At 42.7% G+C, this 26,823-nt stretch overlaps 1 protein-coding gene across 1 annotated transcript in view; it reads left to right on the plus strand.

Annotated features, from left to right (window-relative positions):
- The window catches only part of LOC118356651 (probable ubiquitin carboxyl-terminal hydrolase FAF-X), a 113,996-nt gene that overhangs the window by 50,214 nt on the left and 36,959 nt on the right, over positions 1-26,823 (plus strand). The window contains 1 exon segment of the mRNA XM_035725944.1: positions 18,208-18,414. Coding sequence (XP_035581837.1) covers positions 18,208-18,414 — 207 coding nt within the window.

Here is a 26,823-nt window from a genome sequence, read left to right on the forward strand (position 1 = left end):
AAAGGGCATGTACCGGGACAACCTGTAGCCGCACATTTCCCCAGAGCAGGCACATGGCTTCAGGGCCTCTGTCTCCTGGTATCACACGATGAATACTCCAGGGCCTGGGCTGACCTTTTCCACGCACACTGAACCAGGCTTCCTCGTGGTGCACACAGTGTCCTGAGTCTCGGTGACCTCAGTGCCCACTCTTTGGAATGCCAGCTTGCATGGAGCTGAGGATGGCAGCCAGGGTACAGGCAGCACGAACACCTTCACCAACAGAGACGGAGCGTCTTGTGTTGCAAGCTGCCACGGGCAGGCTCGTTGGCTGGTCGGCTGGCTTGCTCCTGCTGGGGTGCGGGGCAGGGCCGGCTAAGGCCCCAACCACCACCTTGCCACTGGGTGTTTCCGGGGTCCAGTCAGCATCCTAGGCTTGGCATGGGGTTCCATCCAGCCAAGGCCGCGTGCCAGGAGTGTACGCCCCCACGACCCAGAAGCCACCGGGCCCCAAACCATTCTGTGCATGCATTCTGTGGGGCGCGCAGCCTCTGATAGGTCCCCAACCTAGGCCTTGGTGCCAGAACTATAATTGCCACCTGCTTGCGGGAGTCGCGTGCTCACACCTCCAGACCATTCCATCTGCCCCGGAATCCTGGAACACCTTAGTACGTGGAGGGGGCTGTGAGGAGGCAGGGGCCCCCAGGGAGGCTGGAGCCTTGGGCATGGCAGGGGTGCGGCAGGCCCTACATGAGGGGGGATGGCAGCACAGCCTGTGCAGGAGGCTGAGGCCCAGCAGCGCACAAGTAAGGCCGGCCTGGGGAGGAGTTGGTCGTCGTGGTGGAGGATATCATGGCGGTGGTGGAGGTCGTGGCAGCGGAAATCAAGGTGTTGGCGTGACCCGAGCAGGAGAGAAGCTGCAGGAGCTGCTGAGGGAAGAGCCAGTGCCGGGTCCCAGGACAGCCGGGGCCCCTCTTGCAGCAAGGGATGTTGTTCATTTAGCGCTCACATCTGTCAATGCCCAAGCTACCAGGGCCTACTTGGGGCGTAATTGCAGGATGAATCAGAAGCGGAGTTCTCACTTGGTTTGTTGGAGGGCCATCATCCAGTGCATCTCTGGCTTCTGTGCCCAGGCCGTATCCTTCCTCTGACTGGTGGGGATTGGCTGCTGTGGAGGAGCACCGGGAGGAGGGCAGCAGCAGAGCCACGGCCACGGCCATGAGCACTGGTGGGAAGGGCTCTTTGCCCCCTTCCGGTGTGGGAGTGGGCCCACGATCCCTAAAATGACCTCAGAGGAAGATGGAGCATGGCGGGGGTGAGAACACAGGGGCTGAGACCTGTCCAGACTGTGTCTGTGCAGAAAATGTGGGCCGAAACTTTGGGGATGCAGCATCACAACAGCCTTGCGGGGTTCAGGGAACACGGGTCAACTCGCTTCAACAAGTAGTGTAGCACAAAGCCCGCTTGGCTCAGAGCAGATATTGGAAGGAAACGTTTGCTGGGTACATGGGGCAGACGGAGAGGCTGCCCGCCCCCCTTCCCTGTCCTTCAGAGCCTGCGTGGTTTTCCAAAGAGTTCAGGGCAGACCCACAATGTCATCTGCACGCGGGTTGCCAAGCCAGGCAGTGGGCCGCCTCGCTTCGGCAGACCGCGGGAACCCAGACAAGGTGCTGCCGGGGTGCTACAAACTCTGTCTCCACAGGCCCCACACAGCCAGGCCGGGGCCCCAGGCCCAGGTGCCTACCCGCACCTTTCCTCCCTGCCTGTCTCTCCCCCTCTGTGTCCTCGCCCACCCTCTCCCCCTGTCGTCTCTGCCCTCCCTCTGTGTCCCTTCCTCCCGTTGTGGGGTCTCTCTGTCCCTCTCTCTCTTTTGCTTTCCCCCTGCCCCCACCTACCGCTTTCCCTCCCTCACTCGCTGACTCTGCCAGCACCACCCTTTGGGCCGTGGGTGCGCAGCCGTGCTCCAGGTGACCCGAGCGGCCCCCTCCTGGGCACAGGAGGCCCCTCAAAGTCACGGGGCTTCAGGCACACACACAAGCAAACACAGCCTTCAGCGTGGGACAGAGCACATTCAGCCATCCAAAGCAGTGACTGCCTGCAGGCCACATGCACAGGACAGGGGGACGTGGGAACAGCGAGCCGCCAGGCCCTCGGCCTTGCCCTGTCGGGGGCAGGCAGCCTCAGAGGTGCTGGAAACCAAGGGACTCCCCAGGGTGGAGCAGGTGGGAACAAAGGGCAGGAGCTGACGAGGTTGGGAGGGCGGCAGTGCTTGGCATTTCTGCACTTTTGCAACTTCGGTAGCTTGCTCTCAGCCGGGAAGGACCGGGTGGCTCCTGGCTCTCTTTCCGTAGCATGTGCCGGTGAGGCTCCTTGACCCAAGTCAGATCCTGAAACACCCCAAGATATCAGCCGTGATGGGTGACCAGGACAGAGACATGCTCAGCTACATGACCAATTTGGAGGTCAGTCCTGGGAGACGGAGGCTGGGGGAGGCCCGGTGGGCGTGGGGTTTGAGCAGGAGGGGGCCCGGCAGAGTGGTTCAGTGCCGCAGCCAGGCAAACACCTTGGGGCACCTAGAAGACACGTTCCCCCTTCCCCTCCTCTTTCTTCGGTGGGGCAGGTGGAGGTACTGGGCCATCCCAAATACCACTTCAGGTTGATGTTTTCCTTTGGGAGCAACCCCTAGTTCCAGAACAAAGTGATCGTTAAGGTGTATCGGCTTAGCATTGCCGGTGGGAGTGGGCTTGAGCTTCGAGGATGCTGGGGGCGGGTGGGGGGGGGCACTTGGTAGCAGGAGGGGAAGTGCGCAGGGTCCCCAGCGTGGGGCGGACCAGGCCCAGGAGGGAGACGGGCTGGGAGGTTGAGAGGGAGAGAAGGCGAGAGGGCGTGAGTCCTAGGCCGTGGAGAGCCTCTCCTAAATTTTCCCTTCCTGAAGGATCAAGGGCAACTCGTTCTACTCCAGGCCAGTGTTTCTGGGTCTGTGAAGTTGGAACTGTCAGGTGCAGGCACGACACCAACAGCCATAAATTTTTCATCTACTTGTGTTACCCCAGCTGCCCAGGCTCTAACAGGATCGTTGAGGTTGCGCCCCTGAGGCCTTCGTCAGCCAGGGTGATGCCCGAGCCCCAGCTGCTTGGGAAAGGGCCCCGGGCCCCATTCTCTGCAGGCCAGTTTCTCCTACCAGGTCATCATGGAGGACCTGTGGCCCAATCCCCTGCAGTACTACTAGAGCCAGGAAGGCAGCTGATGGGAATGAACTGAGAGGAGGGCCTGTTGGTGAGGAGCCAGGGACGCTGGGTCCTGACGTGTGTGTGTGTGTGTGTGGAAGGTACCAGGGGACAGGCAGATTAGTGGTGGGTAACCTGAGGCCCAGAGGAGCCTGGGCCCCAGTTGGCCCATGGAGCAGGTGGCAGGGTGAGAAGTGAACCTGGGGGAACTCAGGCACACATCAAGTGGGGTGCGTCCACGTGCGCGAGTTCAGGCCCACCAGGCTGGCAGCTGGAACATCCCAAGTCAGGCGGGGGAGGCGAAGCTTCTCCACCCTGTTTCTCGGAAATGTCACCCGTGCACTTTGGCCCCTCTGTCAGGACTCCGGCCGCTTGTTCAGTTGGGTATGGCCTGCCAGTCTTTGGGAGTGGGGCTCCCTTGTCCCATCCTGCTGCTGTGCCAAGTATCCCCCACTTCCCTCCATGTTCCCGACCACCGCCTGGCCTCCCACAGCCACATGGCCATACTTGGGAATGGCACTGGGCCATGGGCTGGAGGCTCCTGAGTCTCTAGTTGAGGAGACACAGTATCCCATGAGGACAGGGGATACCCTTAACCCACCTTGGCTATCCTTGGCATTATGCAATTTCACGAATCCCTAACGTGTTTGGGTCTGTGTGTGTGTTTGTGTGTGTGTGTGTGTGTGTGTGTGTGTGTGTGTCTGTGCGCGCCCGGGGCACAGCAGCTGTAGGATGTAGACCCTGCAGAGCTTCAGAGTGTGACCAACCACAAGAAGTCAAGGAGGCGTGCACCGCTGTGAGAGATTTGTGGGCGAGTCTACGGGTCCTTTGCCTGCACTGGACAGAAATGGGGGAAAGGATCACCAGCGGCAGCTCTACAGAGTATCCTGCAGGTATCTGTAGGGACAGGAAAGAGGACAAAAACAAGTTGAGAAGGGCTTTGCATCTGTGTGTGGGTTTGTCCTTGGATCCAGGACATGGCAAGGAGGCAGTCTGCCTGGTGGGGCCCCCAAAACCCAGACGTGTGGGATTGCCTGTGTGGCAGTGATGTTCAGCATGGGGACAGGGCAGGGCAGGGCATGGTATGAGGACAGCTGAGGCAGGCACAAGAAGAGGGCGGAAAAGTCAGACCACTGTCCATGGGTGCCTTATTCTTCAGGGCAGGGCACACAGGTGGGGAAGGGTCCAGGCGAGCGGGACCCTTGTGGCTTCTGGCTCCAGGTCCCAGCGCGTTGACACTGCTTAGGGAGCTTGGCCCAGTACCCTTGCTCCCGGATGCGGGCTCCGCACTGCTGTGATGCGCTCCCATGCATGCGTCCAGTCAGGAGCACCACAAAACCCACGAGTCCCCAGAGGAAGAAGGAGGAGGCCATCCCTCACGGTCCCTGAGGACCCTCGTCATCATGCGTCAGAACACTCACCCACAGGGGACAGTTCCAAGAACGTGTGAGGGAAGGCAGTTGTGAGTGGTGGAAGGCACTGCGGCTTTGTAAGTGGGCTGTTTGTGAGGGACTTCTGCGTGTGTGTGAGTCGGCTCTCACATGCAGGCACCTGAGCATGCCTCTGTGCCAGGATTCATGTTGTTTGTGCAGTGTGTGTGAGTTTGCATGTGCACGTGTAGTGTGGGAAGAGTGCATGCCTGTGGACCGGAGAACATGAGTCTTGGTGTGTGTATTGGGAGGGTGTGTTTGCAGGTGCACGGGTGTGTGTGTTTGCGAGGCCACGTGTGTGTGCCACTGTGTCGGAATCCTGGGTGTTTATGTGTTCCGTGGTTGCATGCCCACGTATGTGTTGGTGAGTGTGGCCAAGTGTGCATGTTTGTGTGCCACAGACCTTGAGAGTTGGCGGGTGTTCCCTGAGTGTCTGCACACGGATGGGCATGTGTTTGTGTGTGCGTGTGCGGCCAAGTGCATATACCTGTGTGCGGGCACCATGTGTGTTTCTATTTCATGTGTGTGCGTGTTTGCCTGAGTGCATATGTGTGTATGTGTGTGGCCATGTGTGCATGCCTATGTGCTGGCGGTAGTGTGTACTTCCCAGTCTTGTGTGAGTGTGTGTGAGTGTGTGTTTCTTGTGTACGTCAGTGTGTGTTCCTGTCAAGTGTGCATTCCTGTGCACTGGAGATCCTATGTGTGGGGTGTGTGTTTCCTGAGTGTGTCTTTGTCCGCGCATGGTGGTCTGTGCTTGGGTGGAGAAGTGTGAGTGCCTGTGTGCGGGGACCGTGTGTGTGTTGCATAGTGTGTGTGTTTCCCAGTGCACCTGAACGTGTGTGTGCATGCGAAGAGAAATCTGCATGGCTGTGTGTGCTAGTCCATGGATGTATGGCGTTTATGTGTGTTTTCAGGCGCCTCAGGATGTGTGACTTTCTGCAGGGCCATGTATGTATGGACGTGTGTCAGAGAACTTCCATGTGAGTGTTGAGTTTATGTGTGCTTGTGTGCGCAAGGGGGTTGTTGTGTGTCTGCGGGTTTGTAGGCCTTTCGGTTTTTGTATGTGTGGGGGGGTGGGTATGCGCACGTCTGTAGCCACCTTTTTATGCCTCTGTGTTGGAGACTGTGTGTGCTTTGTGTGTGTGTGTTGCTTTATCACGTGTGTGTGTATTTGGGTGGTCATGTGTGCACACCTGTGTGTCGAAAACAAGTGTGGCTCTGTGTGCATTGCATGTATATGTGTTGGCATGGGCTCGTGTGTGTGTGCGTGTCTGTCGGTGCAGGAAGAGTGGTGTATGCCTGTGTAGTGAGGACTGTGTGTTCCTTGAGTTTTTCTCAGCACTATGCATCGTGTGTGTGTGTGTGTGCGTGTTTGTGTATGTTTTGGGGGCCAATTTTGTATTCTTCTGTACTGGAGAAGGGTTGTGTATGATGTGGGTGTGGGATTACATGTACAAAATTGTGTGTGTGTGTGTGTGTTGGGAAGTTCACAGCACATGCCTGTGAGACACAGAGAAGCTAAATCAAATGAAATCAAGGGAGGGAACTATGCAGTTCTCACTCTTTGCAGATGATATATTTCTTTATGTTGAAAACCCAAAAGATTCCACCCTAAAACTGCTACAACTCATATAGGAATTCAGTAAAGTGGCAGGATATATAATCAATGCACAGAAATCAGTGGCATTTCTATACACCAACAAGACAGAAGAGAGAGAAATTAAGGAGTCCATCCCATTTACAAGATACAAACCATAAGATACCTAGGAATAAATCTAACCCAAGAGGCAAAGGATCTGTGCTCAGAAAACTATAAAATACTCATGAAAGATATTGAGGAGGACACAAAGAAATGGAAAAACGTTCCATGATCATGGATGGGAAGAACAAACTTTGTGAAGATGTCAATGCTCCCTCGAGCAATCTACACATTTAATGCAATCCCCATCATCCACTTTTTTCACAGAAATGGAACAAATAATCCTAAAATTTGTATGGAACCAGAAAAGACTCCAAATAGCCAGAGGAATGCTGAAAAAGAAGAGCGAAGCTGGCGGCTTCACAATTCCAGACTTCCAGCTCTATTACAAAGCTGTCATCATCAAGAAAATATGGTACTAGCACAAAAACAGACGCATAGATCAATGGAACAGAATAGGGAGCCCAAAAATGGACCCTCAACTCTGTGATCAACTCATCTTTGACAAAGCAGGAGAGACTGTCCAATGGAAAAAAGACAGTCTCTTCAAAAAATGGTGTTCGGAAAATCGGACAGCCACATGCAGAAGAATGATACTGGATCATTTCCTTACACAACACACAAAACAGACTCAAAATTTTTGAAAGACCTAAATGTGATACAGGAGTCGATCAAAATCCTAAAGGAGAACACAGGCAGCAACCTCTTCGACCTCAGCCTCAGCAATTTCTTCCTAGAAACATCGCCAAGGGAAGCAAGGGCAAAAATGAACTATTGGGACTTCATCAAGATAAAAAGCTTTTGCACAGCAAAAGAAACAGTCCACAAAACCAAAAGACAACTGACAGACTTTGAGAAGATATTTGCAAATGACATATCAGATAAAGGGCTAGCATCCAAAATCTATAAAGAACTTATCAAACTCAACACCCAAAGAACAAATGATCCAATCAAGAAACAGGCAGAAGACATGAGCAGACATTTTTCCAAAGAAGACATCCAAATGGCCAACGGACACATGAAAAAGTGCTCAACATTGCTTGGCATCAGGGAAATCCAAATCAAAACCTCAATGAGATACCACCTCACACCAGTCAGAATGGCTAAAATTAACAAGTCAGGAAACGACAGATGTCGGCAGGGATGCGGAGAAAGGGGAAACCTCCTACACTGTTGGTGGGAATGCAAGCTGGTGCGACCAATCTGGAAAACAGTATGGAGCTTCCTCAAAAAGTTGAAAATAGAGCTACCATACGATCCAGCAATTGCACTACTGGGTATGTATCCCAAAGATACAAATGTAGTGATCCAAAGGGGTATGTGCACCCCGATGTTTATAGCAGCAATGTCCACAATAGCCAAACTGTGGAAAGAGTCAAGTCATGTCCATCGACAGATGAATGGATCAAGAAATGTGGTGTATATATATACAATGGAATATTATGCAGCCATCAAAAGCAATGAGATCTTGCCATTTGCAATGACGTGGATGGAAGTGGAGGGTGTTATGCTGCGGGAAATAAGTCAGTCAGAGAAAGACATGTATCATATGACCTCACCGATATGAGGAATTCTTAATCTCAAGAAACAAACTGAGGGTTGCTGGTGTGGTGGGGGGTGGGAGGAATGGGTTGGCTGGGTGGTAGACATTGGGGAGGGTATGTGCTATGGTGAGCCCTGTGAATTGTTCAACACTGTTCAATCACAGATCTGTACCTCTGAAACAAATAATGCAATATATGTTAAGAAAAAAAAAGAAGGGGATAGCAGGAGGGGAAGAATGAAGGGGGGGAAATTGGAGGGGGAGATGAACCATGAGAGTCGATGGACGCTAAAAAACAAACTGAGGGTTCTAGAGGGGAGGGGGGTGGGGGATGGGTTAGCCTGGTGATGGGTATTAAAGAGGGCACGTTCTGCGTGGAGCACTGGGTGTTATACACAAACAATGAATCATGGAATACTATATCAAAAAATAATGATGTAATGTATGGTGATTAACATAACAATAAAAAATTTTGAAGGAAATTTTACTGGTGTTATATATAACATTGTAAAAATATTTGACTATTTAGATGCATATTGTACCAAATATTTATAGAAAACCAAGAGCTTACAAGAATATTTTAAATTTTAACAGGAGTCTATAGTTCAATATTATAGTTTTATCCATCATTTTTGTCACATCAGGTCATGAGAAGTCTCTATACTCATCTAATAAAAATATACAGACATTGATGTAGCTTCTGCTCTCCTATTTTCGTTATTATTACAGTGTTTCTCCACTAACGTCTGTGCTTTGTCATACATAGGCATGAAGGATACTAGAGGAAAACATCAAGACTTTAAAATGATGCTGAATTCTCTAATGAACTATCTCTAAGGGATTTAGTTGACAGTCAACCCCTTCAGGGCTATGAGTCCCTCAAACTGATGCTTGAAAATGCTTTGTGGAAATTTTTATGAATAATTGAAATAAAAGCAGGGCATAAGAGGCTGAGTATGTTTGTGGAAGTACACATGTGTGAATAATTTTTGAAAATACTGGCCTGCCTTTCCATTAAAATATATAGGTTCTTGGGGAAAACACAAAAATGGAACTAGTGAATAAATTCCCCTCAAAAGCTTAAAAGTCCATATTTAATTTCTAGTACTGAAACACACCAATCAATGAATCAAAAAAATTAAAATAAAAAATTAAAAAGCTAGTCATACAGAATTGAGCACATTATTTGATCTGGAAAAAAACTGTCATCTTATTAAAACCTGAAGTTTACTCATGAATTACTTGATTTATCTCTGGGCTGGAAATACATACAATGGAGAGGAGACATTAGAATATTGCACCCAGGGGGTTGGAGGATCTTAAAATCAAAGTGCAAGAGATGGTTTTTGTTTTTGTTTTTGTTTTGTTTTTGGTGTTTGGCATAGGTTGAGTTCATTTAAATGATCATTGGAGATTTGGGGACCACTTGATACATTCAAATACCTTCCTTGGAATGTAAAGCTTCATTTATCACGTGCCAAAAAAGCAAGCAGGATATACAGTGGAATGGCATGGCAGTCATTATCCTTTGACTCTAGCACTTTCCAATGAGCTACTATATGTTTTATAACATTTAAGAAAGAGGTTGCTTAACCAAAGCCAACATGGCTGTCTTGAAATACAAGTAGCAGGGTACCACCTATGAGTCAAGCAGTTCAAGTCCAAATTTTCTAAACTTCTTGGAACATTTGCAAGATATGCAAGAATGACTTTTATACTTCTTCTCTCAAGCAGTTCTTGACTGGCTTTACAGAAATAGTTTTTAAATATGTTTTACAACTATACTTAAAAGTGACTGGATGGGTGTGTGTTCCAAATCTTGACCAAAAATAAATACATTTTTTACAATTTTGTTTCCGATTCCTTAATTGCCTCATTTTATCAGTAAGGAAAATTTTATGTATCCAAGGGAGTATGCATTGAGAACTTTATTTATGTTTTCAAAGTACATGATTATATAATCCAAAGGTAGAAAGGGGAATGAAAGGCGTCTGTACTTGCAGGTTGTCAGATATGTAAACTTGCCTCAAATTACATTTTCACCTCTATTTTTTCCTTTTTTTATTCAAAATTCACATAACAATAATTAACATTTTAAAGCATACAACTCAGAGGGATTTAATACATTCATAGTGTTGTACCATATACCACCAGTATCTAGTTCCAAAACATTTTCATCACCACAAACGTAAACTCTCTGCCCATAAGCCAGTCACTCCCTATTTCATCTCCTCACAGCCCCTGGCAAAAACCAATTTGCCCCTGGCAAACACCAATATACCCATGGATGTATCCATTCTTGGTATTTGTGTTTTAAAACATAGGTTTTAGGGGCACCTGGGTGGCTCAGTTGGTTAAGCGACTGCCTTCGGCTTAGGTCATGATCCCAGGGTCCTGGGATGTAGCCCCACATCGGGCTCGCTGCTCAGCGGGGAGCCTGCTTCTCCCTCTCCCGCTCCCTCTGCTGCTCCCTCTGCCTGTGCACTCCTGCTTTCTCTCTCTGTCAAATAAATAAATAAATATCTTTTAAAAAATAAAAAATAAAACAGGTTTTATTATTATCTAATTTATTTATTTATTGGTACGGTGAGGCCAACAGATTACGAAATAATTGACAATGAAACAGATTTCTTATACTTGCCTATTCCAAAGAAGGGGCCACACCATAGTGCAGGGGGATGGGAAGAAGACCATTGCTCTCCCAGGGAAGCGTCAGGGTCAAGAGGAGGGGAGAGGAGAAAATGTGGGCAGGAGTCTTTACAGTGTTTCTGTGTAAAAGCTCCTGTGAAACTGTAAGCAGGTTTACTTTGCCTGATTTGAGTAAGTTAAATAAACTCTGGGGCATGGAGGTTTCTCCAATTGGAGAAAGGCCAATGCCACCTGGCCTTGGCATATTTAGGGCAGGGGGAAGTGAGTAAGAGTGCAAGAAACACTTGGGAAAGTGGGCTCTGGATTTAGTTGGTTTGCATTTGAAAGATGTGCTCAAGCCTAAATTGTTTCACTGTCTCTCAAGAATTAACTAGCCCTTTGGAAAAATGTTTATTCATAATTCTGCCCCGTTTTAAATTGCATAACTCAGTTTTGGAGTGTTGAATTCCTTGTGCATTTTTCCCCCTTTTCTTCTTTTTTTAAAATTTAAATCTTAGTTGGTGAACATACACTGCAGTAATCGTTTCTGGAGTACAACTCAGTGATTCATTACTTACATACAACACCCAGTGCTCATCACAAGTGCCGTAACTTCGTCCCCATCACCCATCTAGCCCATCCCCCCACCACCTCCCTCCATCAACCTTCAGTTTGTTCTCCATCATTAAGAGTCTCTTGTGATTTGCTTTCCTCTCTCCTTCTTTCCTTTCCCCCTTCCCATGTGTTCATTTTTTCTGTTTCTTAAATTCCACAAATGAGGGAGACCATAGGGTACTTGTCTTTCTCTGACAGACTTCGTTCGCTCAGCATAATACATTCCAGCTCCACCCACGTCATTGCAAATGACAAGGCTTCATAAGTTTTTTTTTTAAAGATTTTATTTATTTGAGAGAGAGAGAATGAGAGATAGAGAGCACGAGAGGGAAGAGGGTCAGAGGGAGAAGCAGACTCCCTGCTGAGCAGGGAGCCCAATGCGGGGCTCGATCGCGGGACTCCAGGATCATGACCAGAGCTGAACGCAGTCGCTTAACCAACTGAGCCACCCAGGTGCCCAAGGCTTTATACTTTTTGATGGCTGAGTAATATTCCACTGTGTGTGTCCATTCATCAGTCGATGGGTATTTGACCTCTTTCCATAGTTTGGCTATCATTGATAATGCCGCCATAAACTATAGGGTGAATATTCCCCTTCAAATCTGAATTTTGTATCCTTTGAATAAATACCTAGTAGTTCAGTTGCTGGGTCGTAGGGTAATTCTATTTTTAACACTCGGAGGAACCTCCATGCTGTTCTCCAGAATGGATGCACCAATTTGCATTCCCACCAACATTGCAAGAGGGTTCCCCTTTGTCTACATCCTCGCCAACAGCTGCTGTTTCCTGTGTTGTTGATTTGAGCCATTCTGGCAGGTGTGAGGTGGTATCTAATTGTAGTTTTCATTTGTATTTCCCTGATGGTGAGTGCTGGTGAGCATGTTTTCAAGTGTCTATTAGCCATCTGGATGTCTTCTTTGAAAAAGTGTCTATTCATGTCTTTCGCCCATTTCTTAACTGGATTGTTTGTTTTGGGGGCATTGAGTTTGATAACTTCTTTATAGATTTTGGACACTAACCCTGTATCAGATATGTTTGCAAATATCTTCTCCCATTCTGTAGGCTACCTTTTAGTTTTGTTGACTGTTTCCGTTGCTATGCAGAAGTTTTTAGCTTGTTGAAGTCCCAGTAGCTCATTTTTGTTTTTGTTTCCCTTGCCTCCGGTGGTGTGTCTAGTAAGAACTTGCTACAGCCAAGGTCAAAGCAGTTGCTGCCTCGAGGATTTTGACAGTTTCCTGTCTCACATTCAGGTCTTTTGAACCCATTTTGAACATTTTTTTTTCATTATTGTGTTACGTTAATCACCATACATGACACCATTAGTTTTGATATAGTGTTCCACGATTCATTGTTTGCGTATAACACCCAGGGCTCCGTGCAGTACGTGCCCTCTTTAATACCCATCCCCCCACCCCCGCCCCTCTAGAACCCTGAGTTTGTTTCTCAGAGTCCATCATCTCTCATGGTTTGTCTCCCCCACTGCATTCTTCCCCTCCTGCTATCTTCTTCTTCTTTTTATTTTTTATAGCATATAATGTATTATTTGTTTCAGAGGTACAGATCTGTGATTCAACAGTCTTACACAATTCACAGCACTCACCATGGCACATACCCTCCCCAATGTCTATCATCCAGCCACCCCATCCCTCCCCCACCACCACTCCAGCAACCCTCAGTTTGTTTCCTGAGATTAAGAATTCCAAATAGTCTTCCTCTTCTGTAATAAATCCAACTTATTGTGATGGATAATTCTTTTATACATAATTCTTTAATTTGTATAAATCCTTTACATGTTGCTGGATTTCTTTGTATTTTGTTGAGGATATTTTTAGGCTTTTCAGAAGCTGCCAAACTGTTTTACAGGGTGACTGTAATATTTTATATTCCCATCCACAGTTACTATTAATCTATTTTTTTGACATCCTTCTCAGAGTTTAGTGTATTTATTATATTTTTATTCTGATAGGTGTACGTTAAAGTTTCTTTATGGTTTCCGTTTATATTTATTTGGTTAATGGCGGTTATGTTGAACATCTTTCATGTGCTCATTTTCCATGAAATGGTGAAATACCTGTTCATGCGTTTTGCTTATTTTCTAAGTGGGTTGTTTGCTTTTTAATTATTGAATTTACAGAGTTCTTTTTTTTTTTTTAATTTGTCAGAGTGAGAGAGCACAAGCAGAGGAGAGGTAGAGGGATAAGCAGGCTTCTGAGCCACCCAGGCGTCCCTACAGAGTTCTTTATGTATTCCACATGCCAGTTGTTTGTTAGATATGTGGTATGCATATGTTTTCTCCCAGTCTTTAGATTGTCTTTTCATCCTCTTTAATAGGATCTTTGACCAGCAAAGTTCTTAATTTTAATGAAGTCCAGTTTATTTCCTATACGTGTCACACTTCCGGTGTCAAGACTGGGAACTTGTCTATCTGTAAATCCCAAAGAATTTCTCCTGTGTTCTTTTTTTTGAGAAAGTTTTACAATTTTGCTGTTACATGAGATCCATATCGAGCTTCCTTTGTTTAAAGATTTTTTTTTCTAATTTATTTGACAGAGAGAGAGCAAGCACACAAGCAGGGGGAGCAGCAGAGGGAAAGAGAGAAGCAGCCTCTCCACTGATCAGGAAGCCTGACGCTGGGCCCAATCCTGACCTGAGCCAAAGGCAGATGCTCAACAGACTGAGCCACCCAGGCTCCCCAAGCTTCCTTTGTTTAGATGTAGGACTTAGATTGCAGAGTACGTTCTTAGTTTTTGTTTATTGTTGCTGTGTATGTCCAACATTCTAGTACCATTTAGTGAAAGGTGGTCTTCTATATTGCTTACATTAGTTCACTTTTCCGTCTTTGTCAAATATTGGACATACTTATTTTTTTAATTGCACCCAACAGGGGCTTGAACACACTACCTTGAGATCAAGAGTCTCACATGCTGTAGTAACTGAGCCAGTCAGGGACCCCAGTTAGACATTTATATGACAAACTCCATTTGACCAATACCACACAGTTCTACACAGTATTGAATAGCAGTAGTTAGAGCAGGGGCGCCTGGGTGTCTCAGTCGTTAAGTGTCTGCCTTCAGCTCAGGTCGTGATCCCAGGGTCCTGGGATCGAACCCCACATCGGGCTCCCTGCTCCTTGGAGGCCTGCTTCTCCTCCCCCACTCCCCCTGCTTGTGTTCCCTCTCTCACTGTGTCTCTCTATGTCAAACAAATAAATAAAATCTTAAAAAAAATAGCTAGAGCAGACATCATTGTGTTAGGGTTTCACTATTAAGTATTAATAGTATTTTTTTATAACTTCCTTTTATCAGGTTATGAAAGTTCCCCTCCATTCCTATTTTCTGATTTTTTTTAAATGAATGGAGTTGAATTTTTTGAGATGTTTTATTTGACACTGATGTGAGTATACAATTTTTATTCTTTACTTGTTAATGGTGATAGGTTACATTACTTATTTTCAACTGTTGCATCCTTGGATAAACTGCACTTGATCATGTATTTTTTTTTATGTTGCTGAATTTCATTTACTAATACTGTGTTCAAGAATTTTACATTGTATTCATGAGGGATATATGGTTTATAGTTTTCTTTCTTTTATATTTATCAGGGTATATTTTCCTTCATAAAATAAATTTTGTGTATTTTTCTCAGTTTTCTGGAAGAAATTAATTGTTACTTTAAGTGTTAGATATAATTTTTTAGTGAAACCACCTGGATCTGGTGATTTTTGTTTTGGGGGGTTTTTGAATCATGAATTTAACTTCCTAGTCATTATCTTCTATTCAGATTGTCTATGCTGGCTGAATTGTAGTAATTTGTGTTTTTTAGTGATGGGTGATCATTTCATACAATTTTTCAGTTATGTATGTAAAGTTGTTTTTCGTATTCTCTATTATCCTCCATAATGTCTATAGTGAGATCTCTTTATTTTTAATGTTGGTAATTTGTGCATTCTGGTTTTTCCCTTGTGTACTCTGCTAGAAATTTGTTGGGTTACTGGTCTTTCAAAAGAACCAGTTCTTTGATTAATTTTTTCTATTGTGTTTCTGTTTTCAATTCTGTTAGGTTTTATTGTTTGCTGTTGTTGTTTGTATTTCCTTCCTACTTTTTGCCTCACTCTTTCTTTGCTCTTTTTCTAGAGCAAAGAAAAGTACTCTTTTTAACTTTTTAAAATAATTTGAATTACTCATTTAAGCTTTCCCTGTTTTCGGTCTGTGCATTTAGTGCTATATATTTCCCTCTTACCAATGCATTCATTATTCCATATATTTTATGTAAACTTCAGAATATGTGATTTTATTTGCATTTAGTTGATTATCTTTTTAATCTCTTAAATATCTTTTCAACAACATAAAAGTATGTTTTTTAGTTTCCAAGTAATAGGAAATTTTTCTGTCATCTTTTTGTTACTGAGTTATAGTTAGGTCTGATTCCACTGTGGCTAGAAACATACTTAGTCTGATTTCCACCAACAGATTTGTTGATGTTTTATGGGCCAGAAAATGGCCTCTCCTGTTGTATATATATCTTTTATTAAGTTTTTATTTTAATTACAATATAGTTTACATTCGGTGTTACTATTAGTTTCCATTGTATAATATGGTGATTCAACACTTCCATATCACACCTGGTGCTCATCATAACAAGTATCCTCCTTATTACCCATCATCTGTTTAACACCTTCACCCAGCTCCCCTCTGATAACCATCATTGTGTTCTCTAGAGTTAAGAATCTATTTCTTGGTTTGCCTCTCTTTTTTTCTCCTACGATCATTCATTGTATTTCTTAACCTCAACATATGAGTGAAATCATATAATACTTATCTGAGAAAGACTTATTTTGCTTAGCATATATACTCTAGCTCCATCCATGTTGTTACAAATGGCACAATTTCACTCTTTTATGGCTGAATAATAGTCCATTGTGTATATGTTGTTTTGTGGTTATTTTGAAAAGAAGGTGTATTCTGATGCAAATAGGTAGAGTGGTTCTATAATTGTCAATTAAATTCTGTTCTTTAATGTTTTCTGTTAAGTTCAGTATTTTGCTGATTTTCTGTCTAGTACTGTCAGTTGTTTATTTTTTTATTTTTTAAAAGATTTTATTTATTCATTTGACAGAGAGAGAGTGTGCACAAGCAGGGGGAACTGCAGGCAGAAGGAGAAGAAGAAGCAGACTCCCTGCTGAGCAGGGAGGCCAATGCGGGACTCGATCCCAGGACCCTGAGATCATGACCTGAAATACCCAGGCGCCCCTGTCTGTTGTTTAAAGATGGGTGTTGATGTCTCTGCTTATAATTATGGATTTCCCTATTCCACCTTTGAATTCTGTCAGGTTTTGTTTAACATATTTTGTAGCATACACATTATTTGATGCGTATGCATTTGGGATTGCTGTGTTTTGTTGGTAGACTGACTCAATATATAATGTTACATATTCTCTCTGAAATCTGTTCTACATGGTATTACTCTGGCCACTTGTGCTTTCCTTTAATGTTTGTATATCTTTTTGCATTTCTTTACTTCCACCCTACCTACTTTATATCTTATAATATTAGTAGTTTCTCTTAAGCTCAGCCTTATAACTGGGATGTCCAAACCATTTATATTTAATGTGATTTTTGATACTTTAGGGTTTAAGCTTGTTATTTTATTCATTATATTGTTTGTTCTCTTCCATTTTTCATTTCTTTCTTAATTTTCCTGCTGCCCTGAAGAATGTTCTATATTTTTTAGGTTTCTATTTTTCTGTAGTGTATAGAAATACCTCTTTGTATGGCTGTTTGAATATCTTTTGTTATTCTAACATCTGTCATCTCATCATTAACACTCACAAAATCGTTTAAAAAATAAAAACAAAATTTTTCCCTTTCTTTATTGTGCTAAAATGCACAACATAAACTTTACCATCTTAACTATTTTTAGGTGTATGGTTCATTGGTATTAAATACAGCAGTAATGTTGTGCAACTATAACCAGGATTCAGTATGTCTCTGGAGCTCTTTTTTTCTTAGAAACGTCTACTCTATACCCATTAGACAGTAACAACTCATTCCTAGTCTCTGAAGGCCCTGGCATCCATCATTCTACTTTCTGTCTATATGATTTTGACTGCTGTGATACTTCATACGAGTAAAATCATACAGTATTTGTTGTCTTTTAGTGACTGACATATTTCACTAACCATACTGTACTCGAGTTTCATTCATATTGTAACATGTTTCAGAATTTTCTTTCTTTTTAATAAAGTAAATAAATACTCCATTGTATAGATATGCCACATTTTGTTTATCCATTTCTTCATTGATCGACAATTTGGACTGCTTCCACATTTTAGCTGTTGTGAATAAAAATGCTGCTATGAATACAAGTGTACAGATATCTTTTTGAGACTGCTTTCAGTTCTTTTGGGTATGTATATACCTACCCCTGGAATTGCTGGGTGATGTGGTAATTCCATTTTTAATTTTTTGAGGAATTGCTGTACTGTTTTCCATAGTGACTATACCATTTTACTTTTCTACCAACAATGCACAACATTTGTAATTTCTCCACATCTTCACCAACACTTGATATTTTTTTTTGTCTTTGATAGCCATGCTGATGGGTGTGAGGTGCTGTTTCATTGTAATTTACATTTCCCTAGTAATCCGTGATGTTGAGCATCTTTTCATGTGCTAATGGACAAATGTATCTTCTTTAGAAAAATGTCTATTTAAGTCCTTTGCCCACTTTGTAATTGAGTTGTGGGTTGTTTTTTTTTTAATTTTAGGACTTAAATGTTTTGTATTTGGTGTTTTTATTTCTAATATGGAATTTTAAAGTCATTAGTGATAGAGTTATTTGTAAATAGAGGGTTTTTTCTTGAATTTAGATTATTCTGTCCCAAGAATACTGTTAGTTTTCTCAAATGAGACATGGTTAATTAAGTGCTCAGTTAAGCTAAGCTGTTGGTTTGTGCGTATGGCTGTGTTGAATTCAGTGTAGTTTATTGAAAGACTTGTAAAACAGTAATGACTTAATATAAGTGGTTATATAAAATGTGATGTTTGTGATGTTTGTGATGTTTACATAACTTATACTTTTTTTTAGGCAAGTTGGACAAATGCAAGTAAAAAGCAACGTGAAAAGCTACTGGAGCTGATTCGTCGTCTTGCAGAAGATGATAAAGATGGTGTGATGGCACACAAAGTTTTGAACCTGCTTTGGAATCTGGCCCATAGTGATGATGTGCCTGTAGACATCATGGACTTAGCTCTCAGTGCCCACATAAAAATACTAGATTACAGTTGTTCCCAGGTATGGGAGTGCTTCTTTACTCATTTTTTCCCTTTGCCATTAGGATGAGTTAGTTATAGGATAATTCCCTTATTTTTTGTGTTTAAAGTAATCTTGAAAGATTGACTTACCTTTGGCTTTTCAGCTTTTTTTTAATATTATTTACTAAGCACTTTTACCTCTTTACCAAAAAAAAGATTTGTGTAGGTAAAACAAGTTTTTATAGTAAGTATAGTTCAGTATATGAAGGTAAAGTAGAATCATAAAGTATTAAAGCTGATAATGACTTTGGATGGAAGGGTACTTAGACTCCTTTGCTCAGGAGAGGTTAATGAAGCTAATAGAATTTCCTGAATAAGCTTTCTTTACAAGTAAATCACTGTATTTTCCCTGTATTTAACTGCTGTTTATCTTTACTGCTTTCAAGGATGTATTTTTATACAGTTACTTATATTCTCAATATTCTTATATTCTCTGGATTGTTCTAAGTGCTTTGCCATATTTCTAATAGGTTGGTTAAAGAATTAAAAAAAAGGGCGCCTGCGTGGCTCAGTCTGTTAAGTGTCTGCTTTCGGCTCAGGTCATGATCCCAGAGTCCTGGGATCAAGCCCCGCATTAGGCTCCCTGCTCAGTGGGGAGGCTGCTTCTCCCTCTCCCACTCCCCCTGCTTGTGTTCCCTCTCTCGCTGTGTCTCTCTCTGTCAAATAAATAAATAAAATCTTAAAAGAAAAAAAGAAAAGACTGGGCAGGGTTGTTCTTTGTTATCTCAGGGCTTCACTTTTCGTTGGACTTGAATTTAATCAGGTCTAGCAAGGTCAGGATGATATTATCACGTATTTGAAGCCAAGTGTTTGCAAAGTCTCAAGTATTTACTGCACTGATTGCCTTAATCAAAAAAAGTACTGTCAGGGATGCCTGGGTGGCTCAGTCAGTTAAGCGTCTGCCTTCGGCTCAGGTCAGGATCCTAGGGTCCTGGGATCAAGCCCCATGGCGGGCTCCCTGTGCAGCAGGGATCCTGCTTCTCCCTCAGTCTCTGCCTCTGCTCCTCCCTCCACTTATGCACTCTCTCTCTCAAATAAATAAAATCTTTTTTTTTTAAGATTTTATTTATTTATTTGACAGAGATACACAGCGAGAGAGGGAACACAAGCAGGGGGAGTGGAGAGGGAGAAGCAGGCTTCCCACAGAGCAGGGAGCCCGATGTGGGGCTCGATCCCAGGACCCTGGGATCATGACCTGAGCCAAAGGCAGACGCTTAACGACTGAGCCACCCAGGTGCCCAATACCTAAAATCTTAAAAAAAAAAAAAAAGAAAGAAAGAAAGTACTGTCATATATATACATACAGAGAGCTGGATGAATAAATGCAGAGAACATTCTTTACCTGGGATATATAAGAATGAAGATGTCATTCTAGTTTCTGGAATAGTTAATTGCATCTGTCCATATAAAACTGATTTCTTTTTCTGAAGAAGAGATAAATTAAAATTTATCCTAATTACTTTCTTTTACAAGTAGATTACAAACATGGAAATTTTGAAAATCATAGTGCCAGGGGTGCCTGGGTGGCTCAGTCAGTTCAGTGTCCAACTCTTGGTTTCAGCTAAGGTCATGATCTCAGGGTCTTGAGATGAAGGACTGTGTCAGGCTCTGTGTTCAGCCGCAGTCGGCTTCAGATTCTCTCTCTGTCTCTCCTTTTGCCCCTCCCCCACTCACCCTCTCCCGAAATAAATGAATAAAATCTTAAAAATTATAGTGCAACAATACGTTAGATTTGTAGTGATGCTTTAGAAGTTTCAGATTTATCAAAGGAAAAAAAAGACAGTCCAGTCATTTGATTGGATGACAGTATTTGATTTTTCATTGATTGATTCATTGTAGTTGACTTTCCATTAAAGCTTCTCAAATGGTTATGAAGACCTTGAGTTTAAACTGTATTTTATTAAGGGTGCCTGGGTGGCTCAGTTGGTTAAGCGACTGCCTTCGGCTCAGGTCATGATCCTGGGGTCCCGGGATCGAGTCCCGCATCAGGCTCCCTGCTCAGCAGGGAGTCTGCTTCTCCCTCTGACCTTCCTCCATCTCATGCTCTCTCTCTACCATTCTCTCTCTCTCTCAATAAATAAATAAAAATCTTTAAAAAAAAGATGTTTAAACTGTATTTTATTAAATAGAGAAGTGTTATAGAAGCTCAAAGTCGCACACTTATTATAAAAGCTCAAGTGTTACTTCCTCCTTTATTTAGTTGTTCACATCATTGCTTGGCACAATGTCTTATCACATTAATAGAAAACTGGATTTCATGGGATTTAGTAAAAAGAGTTTTCCCTTTTTCAACTTCAGCCTTCATTTGGTGTAGTTATTTAAAACAAATGAATATCTTATTCTCTTGCCCTGTCAACCCAAAGCACTTTTTTAACAAGTCATGACATGCTTAATATTCATGGATAAATATTTTTAAATCCTTAAAAATGTTCATAGAGTTCAGCCCTGTAATTGCACATCTAGAAATTTTTTCCTAGGGAATGATATGAAAAAGCATGATATTTACAGGCTAGACTTTCTTTTTTTTTTAGGATTTTATTTATTTTAGGGGCACGTGGGTGGCTCAGTCATTAAGCATCTGCCTTCAGCTCAGATCATGATCCCAGCGTCCTGGGATCAAGCCCTGCATCAGGCTCCCTGCTCAGCAGGAAGCCTGCTTCTCCTCCCACTCCCCCTGCTTGTGTTCCCTCTTTTGCTGTCTCTCTCTCTGTGTCAAATAAATAAATAAAAATCTTTTAAAATATATATATATATACATATATATACATACATTATTTATTTATTTATTTATTATTTTTATTTATTTATTTATTTATTTATTTTTTATTTATTTATTTATTTATTTATTTATTTATTTTAGAGGGAGAGCGAGCACAGGTGTGTGCACAAGCTGGGAGGGGGAAGAGGGAGAGAGTCCTAAGCCGACTCAGCACTGAGTACTGAACTTAAATGCGGCTCAGTTTCTTCACCCTGAGATCATGACCTGAGCCAAAAGCAAGCATTGGATGCTTAACCCCCAGCTAAGTAACCCAGGGGCCCCCTGTACTAGACCATTCTTCTTAGCTTACAGAATGAAAAGTGAAAATCACTTAACTTCGTGAATACACTCTGCAGCATATTTTGTAGTCTTTAAACTGTTGTTGGATGCATGTCCATGGTATTTAATGGAAATACTTAAAATAAGAACTGTGTTTTATTTCTCTTTTTAAATTTTTTATTGTTATGTTAATCACCATATATTACATCATTAGTTTTTTGGTGCAGTGTTCCATGATTCATTGTTTGTGCATAACACCCAGTGCTCCATGCAGAACGTGCCCTCCTCAATACCCATCACCAGGCTAACCCATCCCCTACCCCCTCCCCTCTAGAACCCTCAGTTTGTTTTTCAGAGTCCATCATCTCTCATGGTTCGTCTCCCCCTCTGACATACTCCCCTTTTCTTCCTCTCCTGTTATCTTCTTCTTTTTTTTTTCTTAAAATATGTTGCATTATTTGTTTCAGAAGTACAGATCTGTGATTCAACAGTCTTGCACAATTCACAGCGCTCACCGTAGCACATACCCTCCCCAATGTCTATCACCCAGCCACCCCCTCCCTCCCACCCCCAACCACTCCAGTAACACTCAGTTTGTTTCCTGAGATTAAGAATTCCTCATATCAGTGAGGTCATGTGATACATGTCTTTCTCTGATTGACTTATTTCACTCAGCATAACACCCTCCAGTTCCATCCACGTCGTTGCAAATGGCAAGATCTCATTCCTTTTGATGGCTGCATAATATTCCATTGTGTATATATACCACTTCTTCTTTATCCATTCATCTGTCGATGGGCATCTTGGCTCTTTCCACAGTTTGGCTATGGTGGACATTGCTGCTATAAACATTGGGGTACACGTACCCCTTCGGGTCCCTACATTTGTATCTTTGTGGTAAATACCCAGTAGTGCAATTGCTGGATCGAACGGTAGCTCTAATTTCAACTGTTTGAGGAACCTCCATACTGTTTTCCAGAGGGGTTGCACCAGCTTGCATTCCCACCAACAGTGTAGGAGGGTTCCCCTTTCTCCACATCCCCGCCAACATCTGTCGTTCCCTGACTTGTTAATTTTAGCCATTCTGACGGGTGTGAGGTGGTATCTCATTGAGGTTTTGATTTGGATTTCCCTGATGCCGAGCGATGTTGAGCACTTTTTCATGTGCCTGTTGGCCATTTGGATGTCTTCTTTGGAGAAATGTCTGTTCATGTCTTCTGCCCATTTCTTGATTGGATTATTTGTTCTTTGGGTGTTGAGTTTGATAAGTTCTTTATAGATTTTGGATACTAGCCCTTTATCTGATATGTCATTTGCAAATATTTTCTCCCATTCTGTCGGTTGTCTATTGGTTTTGTGGACTGTTTCTTTTGCTGTGCAAAAGCTTTTTATCTTGATGAAATCCCAATAGTTCATTTTTGCCCTGGCTTCCCGTGCCTTTGGCGATGTTTCTAGGAAGAAGTTGCTGCGGCTGAGGTAGAAAAGGTTGCTACCTGTGTTCTCCTTTAGGATTTGGATGGACTCCTGTCTCACGTTTAGGTCTTTCAACCATTTGGAGTCTATTTTTGTGTGTGGTGTAAGGAAATGGTCCAGTTTCATTCTTCTGCATGTGGCTGTCCAATTTTCCCAACACCATTTGTTGAAGAGACTGTCTTTTTTCCATTGGACATTCTTTCCTGCTTTGTCAAAAATAAGTTGACCATAGAGTTGAGGGTCCATTTCTGGGCTCTCAATTCTGTTCCATTGATCTATGTGTCTGTTTTTGTGCCAGTACCATACTGTCTTTATGATGACAGATTTGTAATAGAGCTGGAAGTCCGGAATTGTGATGCCGCCAGCTTTGCTTTTCTTTTTCAGTATTCCTCTGGCTATTCTGGGTCTCTTCTGGTTCCATACAAATTTTAGGATTATTTGTTCCATTTCTTTGGAAAAAGTGGATGGTATTTTGATGGGGATTGCATTGAATGTGTAGATTGCTCTAGGTAGCATTGACATCTTCACAATGTTTATTCTCCCAATCCATGAGCATGGAACGTTTTTCCATTTCTTTGTGTCTTCCTCAGTTTCTTTCATGAGTATTTTATAGTTTTCTGAGTACAGATCCTTTGCCTCTTTGGTTAGATTTATTCCTAGGTATCTAATGGTTTCAGTGCAATTGTAAATGGGATCGACTCCTTGATTTGTCTCTCTTCTGTCTTGTTGTTGGTGTATAGGAATGCCACTGATTTCTGTGCATTGATTTTATATCCTGCTACTTTACTGAATTCCTGTATGAGTTCTAGCAGTTTTGGGGTGGAGTCTTTTGGGTTTTCCACATACAGTATCATATCATCTGCAAAGAGTGAGAGTTTGACTTCCTCTTTGCCGATTTGGATGCCTTTGATTTCTTTTTGTTGTCTGATTGCTGTGGCTAGGACTTCTAATACTATGTTGAAGAGCAGTGGTGAGAGTGGACATCCCTGCCGCGTTCCTGACCTTAGGGGAAAAGCTCTCAGCCTTTCCCCATTGAGAATGATATTCGCTGTAGGTTTTTCATAGATGGCTTTTATGATATTGAGGTATGTACCCTCTATCCCTATACTCTGAAGAGTTTTGATCAAGAAAGGATGCTTTACTTTGTCAAATGCTTTTTCTGCATCTATTGAGAGGATCATATGATTCTTGCTCTTTCTTTTGTTAATGTATTGTATCACGTTGATTGATTTGCGGATGTTGAAGCAGCCTTGCAGCCCAGGAATAAATCCCACTTGGTCATGGTGAATAATCCTTTTAATGTACTGTTGGATCCTATTGGCTAGTATTTTGGTGAGAATTTTTGCATCCATGTTCATCAGGGATATTGGTCTGTAATTCTCCTTTTGATGGGGTCTTTGTCTGGTTTTGGGATCGAGGTAATGGTGGCCTCATAAAATGAGTTTGGAAGTTTCCCTTCCATTTCTATTTTTTGGAACAGTTTCAGGAGAATAGGTATTAATTCTGCTTGAAATGTCTGATAGAATTCCCCTGGGAAGCCATCTGGCCCTGGGCTTTTGTTTCTTGGGAGATTTTTGATGACTGTTTCAATTTCCTTAGTGGTTATAGGTCTGTTCAGGTTTTCTATTTCTTCCTGGTTCAATTTTGGTAGTTGATACATCTCTAGGAATGCACCCATTTCTTCCAGGTTATCTAATTTGCTGGCATAGAGTTGCTCATAATATGTTCTTATAATTGTTTGGATTTCTTTGGTGTTGGTTGTGATCTCTCCTCTTTCATTCATGATTTTGTTGATTTGGGTCATTTCTCTTTTCTTTTTGATCAGTCTGGCCAGGGGTTTATCAATCTTGTTAATTCTTTCAAAGAACCAGCTCCTAGTTTCGTTGATCTGTTCTACTGTTCTTTTGGTTTCTAGTTCATTGATTTCTGCTCTGATCTTAATGATTTCTCTTCTCCTGCTAGGTTTAGGCTTTATTTGCTGTTCTTTCTCCAGCTCCTTTAGGTGTAGGGTTAGGTTGTGTATTTGAGACCTTTCTTGTTTCTTGAGAAAGGCTTGTATTGCTATATACTTTCCTCTCAGGACTGCCTTTGCTGTATCCCAAAGATTTGGAACAGTTGTGTTTTCATTTTCATTGGTTTCCATGAATTTTTTTAATTCTTCTTTAATTTCTTGGTTGACCCATTCATTCTTTAGTAGGATGCTCTTTAGCCTCCATGGATTTTAGTTCTTTCCGACTTTCCTCTTGTGGTTGAGTTTTAGTTTCAAAGCATTGTGGTCTGAAAATATGCAGGGAATGATCCCAATCTTTTGGTACCGATTGAGACCTGATTTGTGACCTAGGATGTGATCAATTCTGGAGAATGTTCCATGGGCACTAGAGAAGAATGTGTATTCCGTTGCTTTGGGATGGAATGTTCTGAATATGTCTGTGAAGTCCATTTGGTCCAGTGTGTCATTTAAAGTCTTTATTTCCTTGTTGATCTTTTGCTTAGATGATCTGTCCATTTCAGTCAGGGGGTGTTAAAGTCCCCCACTATTATTGTATTGTTGTCAATGTGTTTCTTTGCTTTTGTTATTAATTGCCTTATATAATTGGCTGCTCCCATGTTCGGGGCATAGATATTTACAATTGTTAGATCTTCTTGTTGGATAGACCCTTTAAGTAGGATATAGTGTCCTTCCTCATCTCTTATTACAGTCTTTGTTTTAAAATCTGGTTTGTCTGATATAAGGATTGCCACCCCAGCTTTCTTTTGGTGTCCATTAGCATGGTAAATGGTTTTCCACCCCCTCACTTTCAATCTGGGGGTGTCTTTGGGTCTAAAATGAGTCTCTTGCAGACAGCATATGGATGGGTCTTGTTTTTTAATCCAATCTGATAGCCCGTGTCTTTTGATTGGGGCATTGAGCCCATTTACATTCAGGGTAACTATTGAAAGGTATGAATTTAGTGCCATTGTATTTCCTGTAAGGTGACTGTTAACTGTCTGTTGTCTGTGTTCGTTTCTGCTCTTTGCTGCTTTTAGGTTCTCTCTTTGCTTAGAGGACCCCTCTCAATATTTCTTGGAGGGCTGGTTTCGTGTTTGCAAATTCCTTTAGTTTTTGTTTGTTCTGGAAGCTTTTTATCTCTCCTTCTATTTTCAGTGATAGCCTAACTGGATATAGTATTCTTGGCTGCATATTTTTCTCGTTTAGTGCTCTGAAGATATCTTGCCAGTCCTTTCTGGCCTGCCAGGTCTCTGTGGATAGGTCTGTTGCCAATCTAATGTTTCTACCATTGTAGGTTACATATCTCTTCTCCCGAGCTGCTTTCAGGATTTTCTCTTTGTCTCTGAGACTCGTAAGTTTTACTATTAGATGTCGGGGTGTTGACCTATTATTATTGATTTTGAGAGGGGTTCTCTGTGCCTCCTGGATTTTGATGCCTGTTTCCTTCCTCACATTAGGGAAGAAGAACTGTGTTTTATTTCTAAAAGAGATGTGCATGTGCTTGCCAAAATGTACTTTAAGTGAAACAATAAAGAGATAAAAAGAGAAAAATAGACCAAAAAAGACAGTAAAGAGATAGAACACAGAATTGATTTTTCTTCCATAGAATCATTCCAATTGAAAATTTGTTAGTACTCATGTGAATTTCTGATTCCTAGTGATCCTAGAAAAAAAGAAAAGCAAAGGGGCACTTGAGTGGCTCAGTCGTTAAGCATCCGCCTTCTTTCGGCTCAGGTCATGTTCCTGAGGTGCTGGGATCAAGCCCTGCATCAGGCTCCCTGCTCTGCGGGAAGCCTGCTTCTCCCTCTCCCACTCCCCCTGCCTGTGTTCCTTCTCTCACTGTGTCTCCCTCTGTCAAATAAATAAAATCTTTAAAAAGAAAGAAAAGC

This window comes from Zalophus californianus, chromosome Y (assembly GCF_009762305.2).
Source record: "Zalophus californianus isolate mZalCal1 chromosome Y, mZalCal1.pri.v2, whole genome shotgun sequence".
Classification (NCBI taxonomy): domain Eukaryota; kingdom Metazoa; phylum Chordata; class Mammalia; order Carnivora; family Otariidae; genus Zalophus; species Zalophus californianus.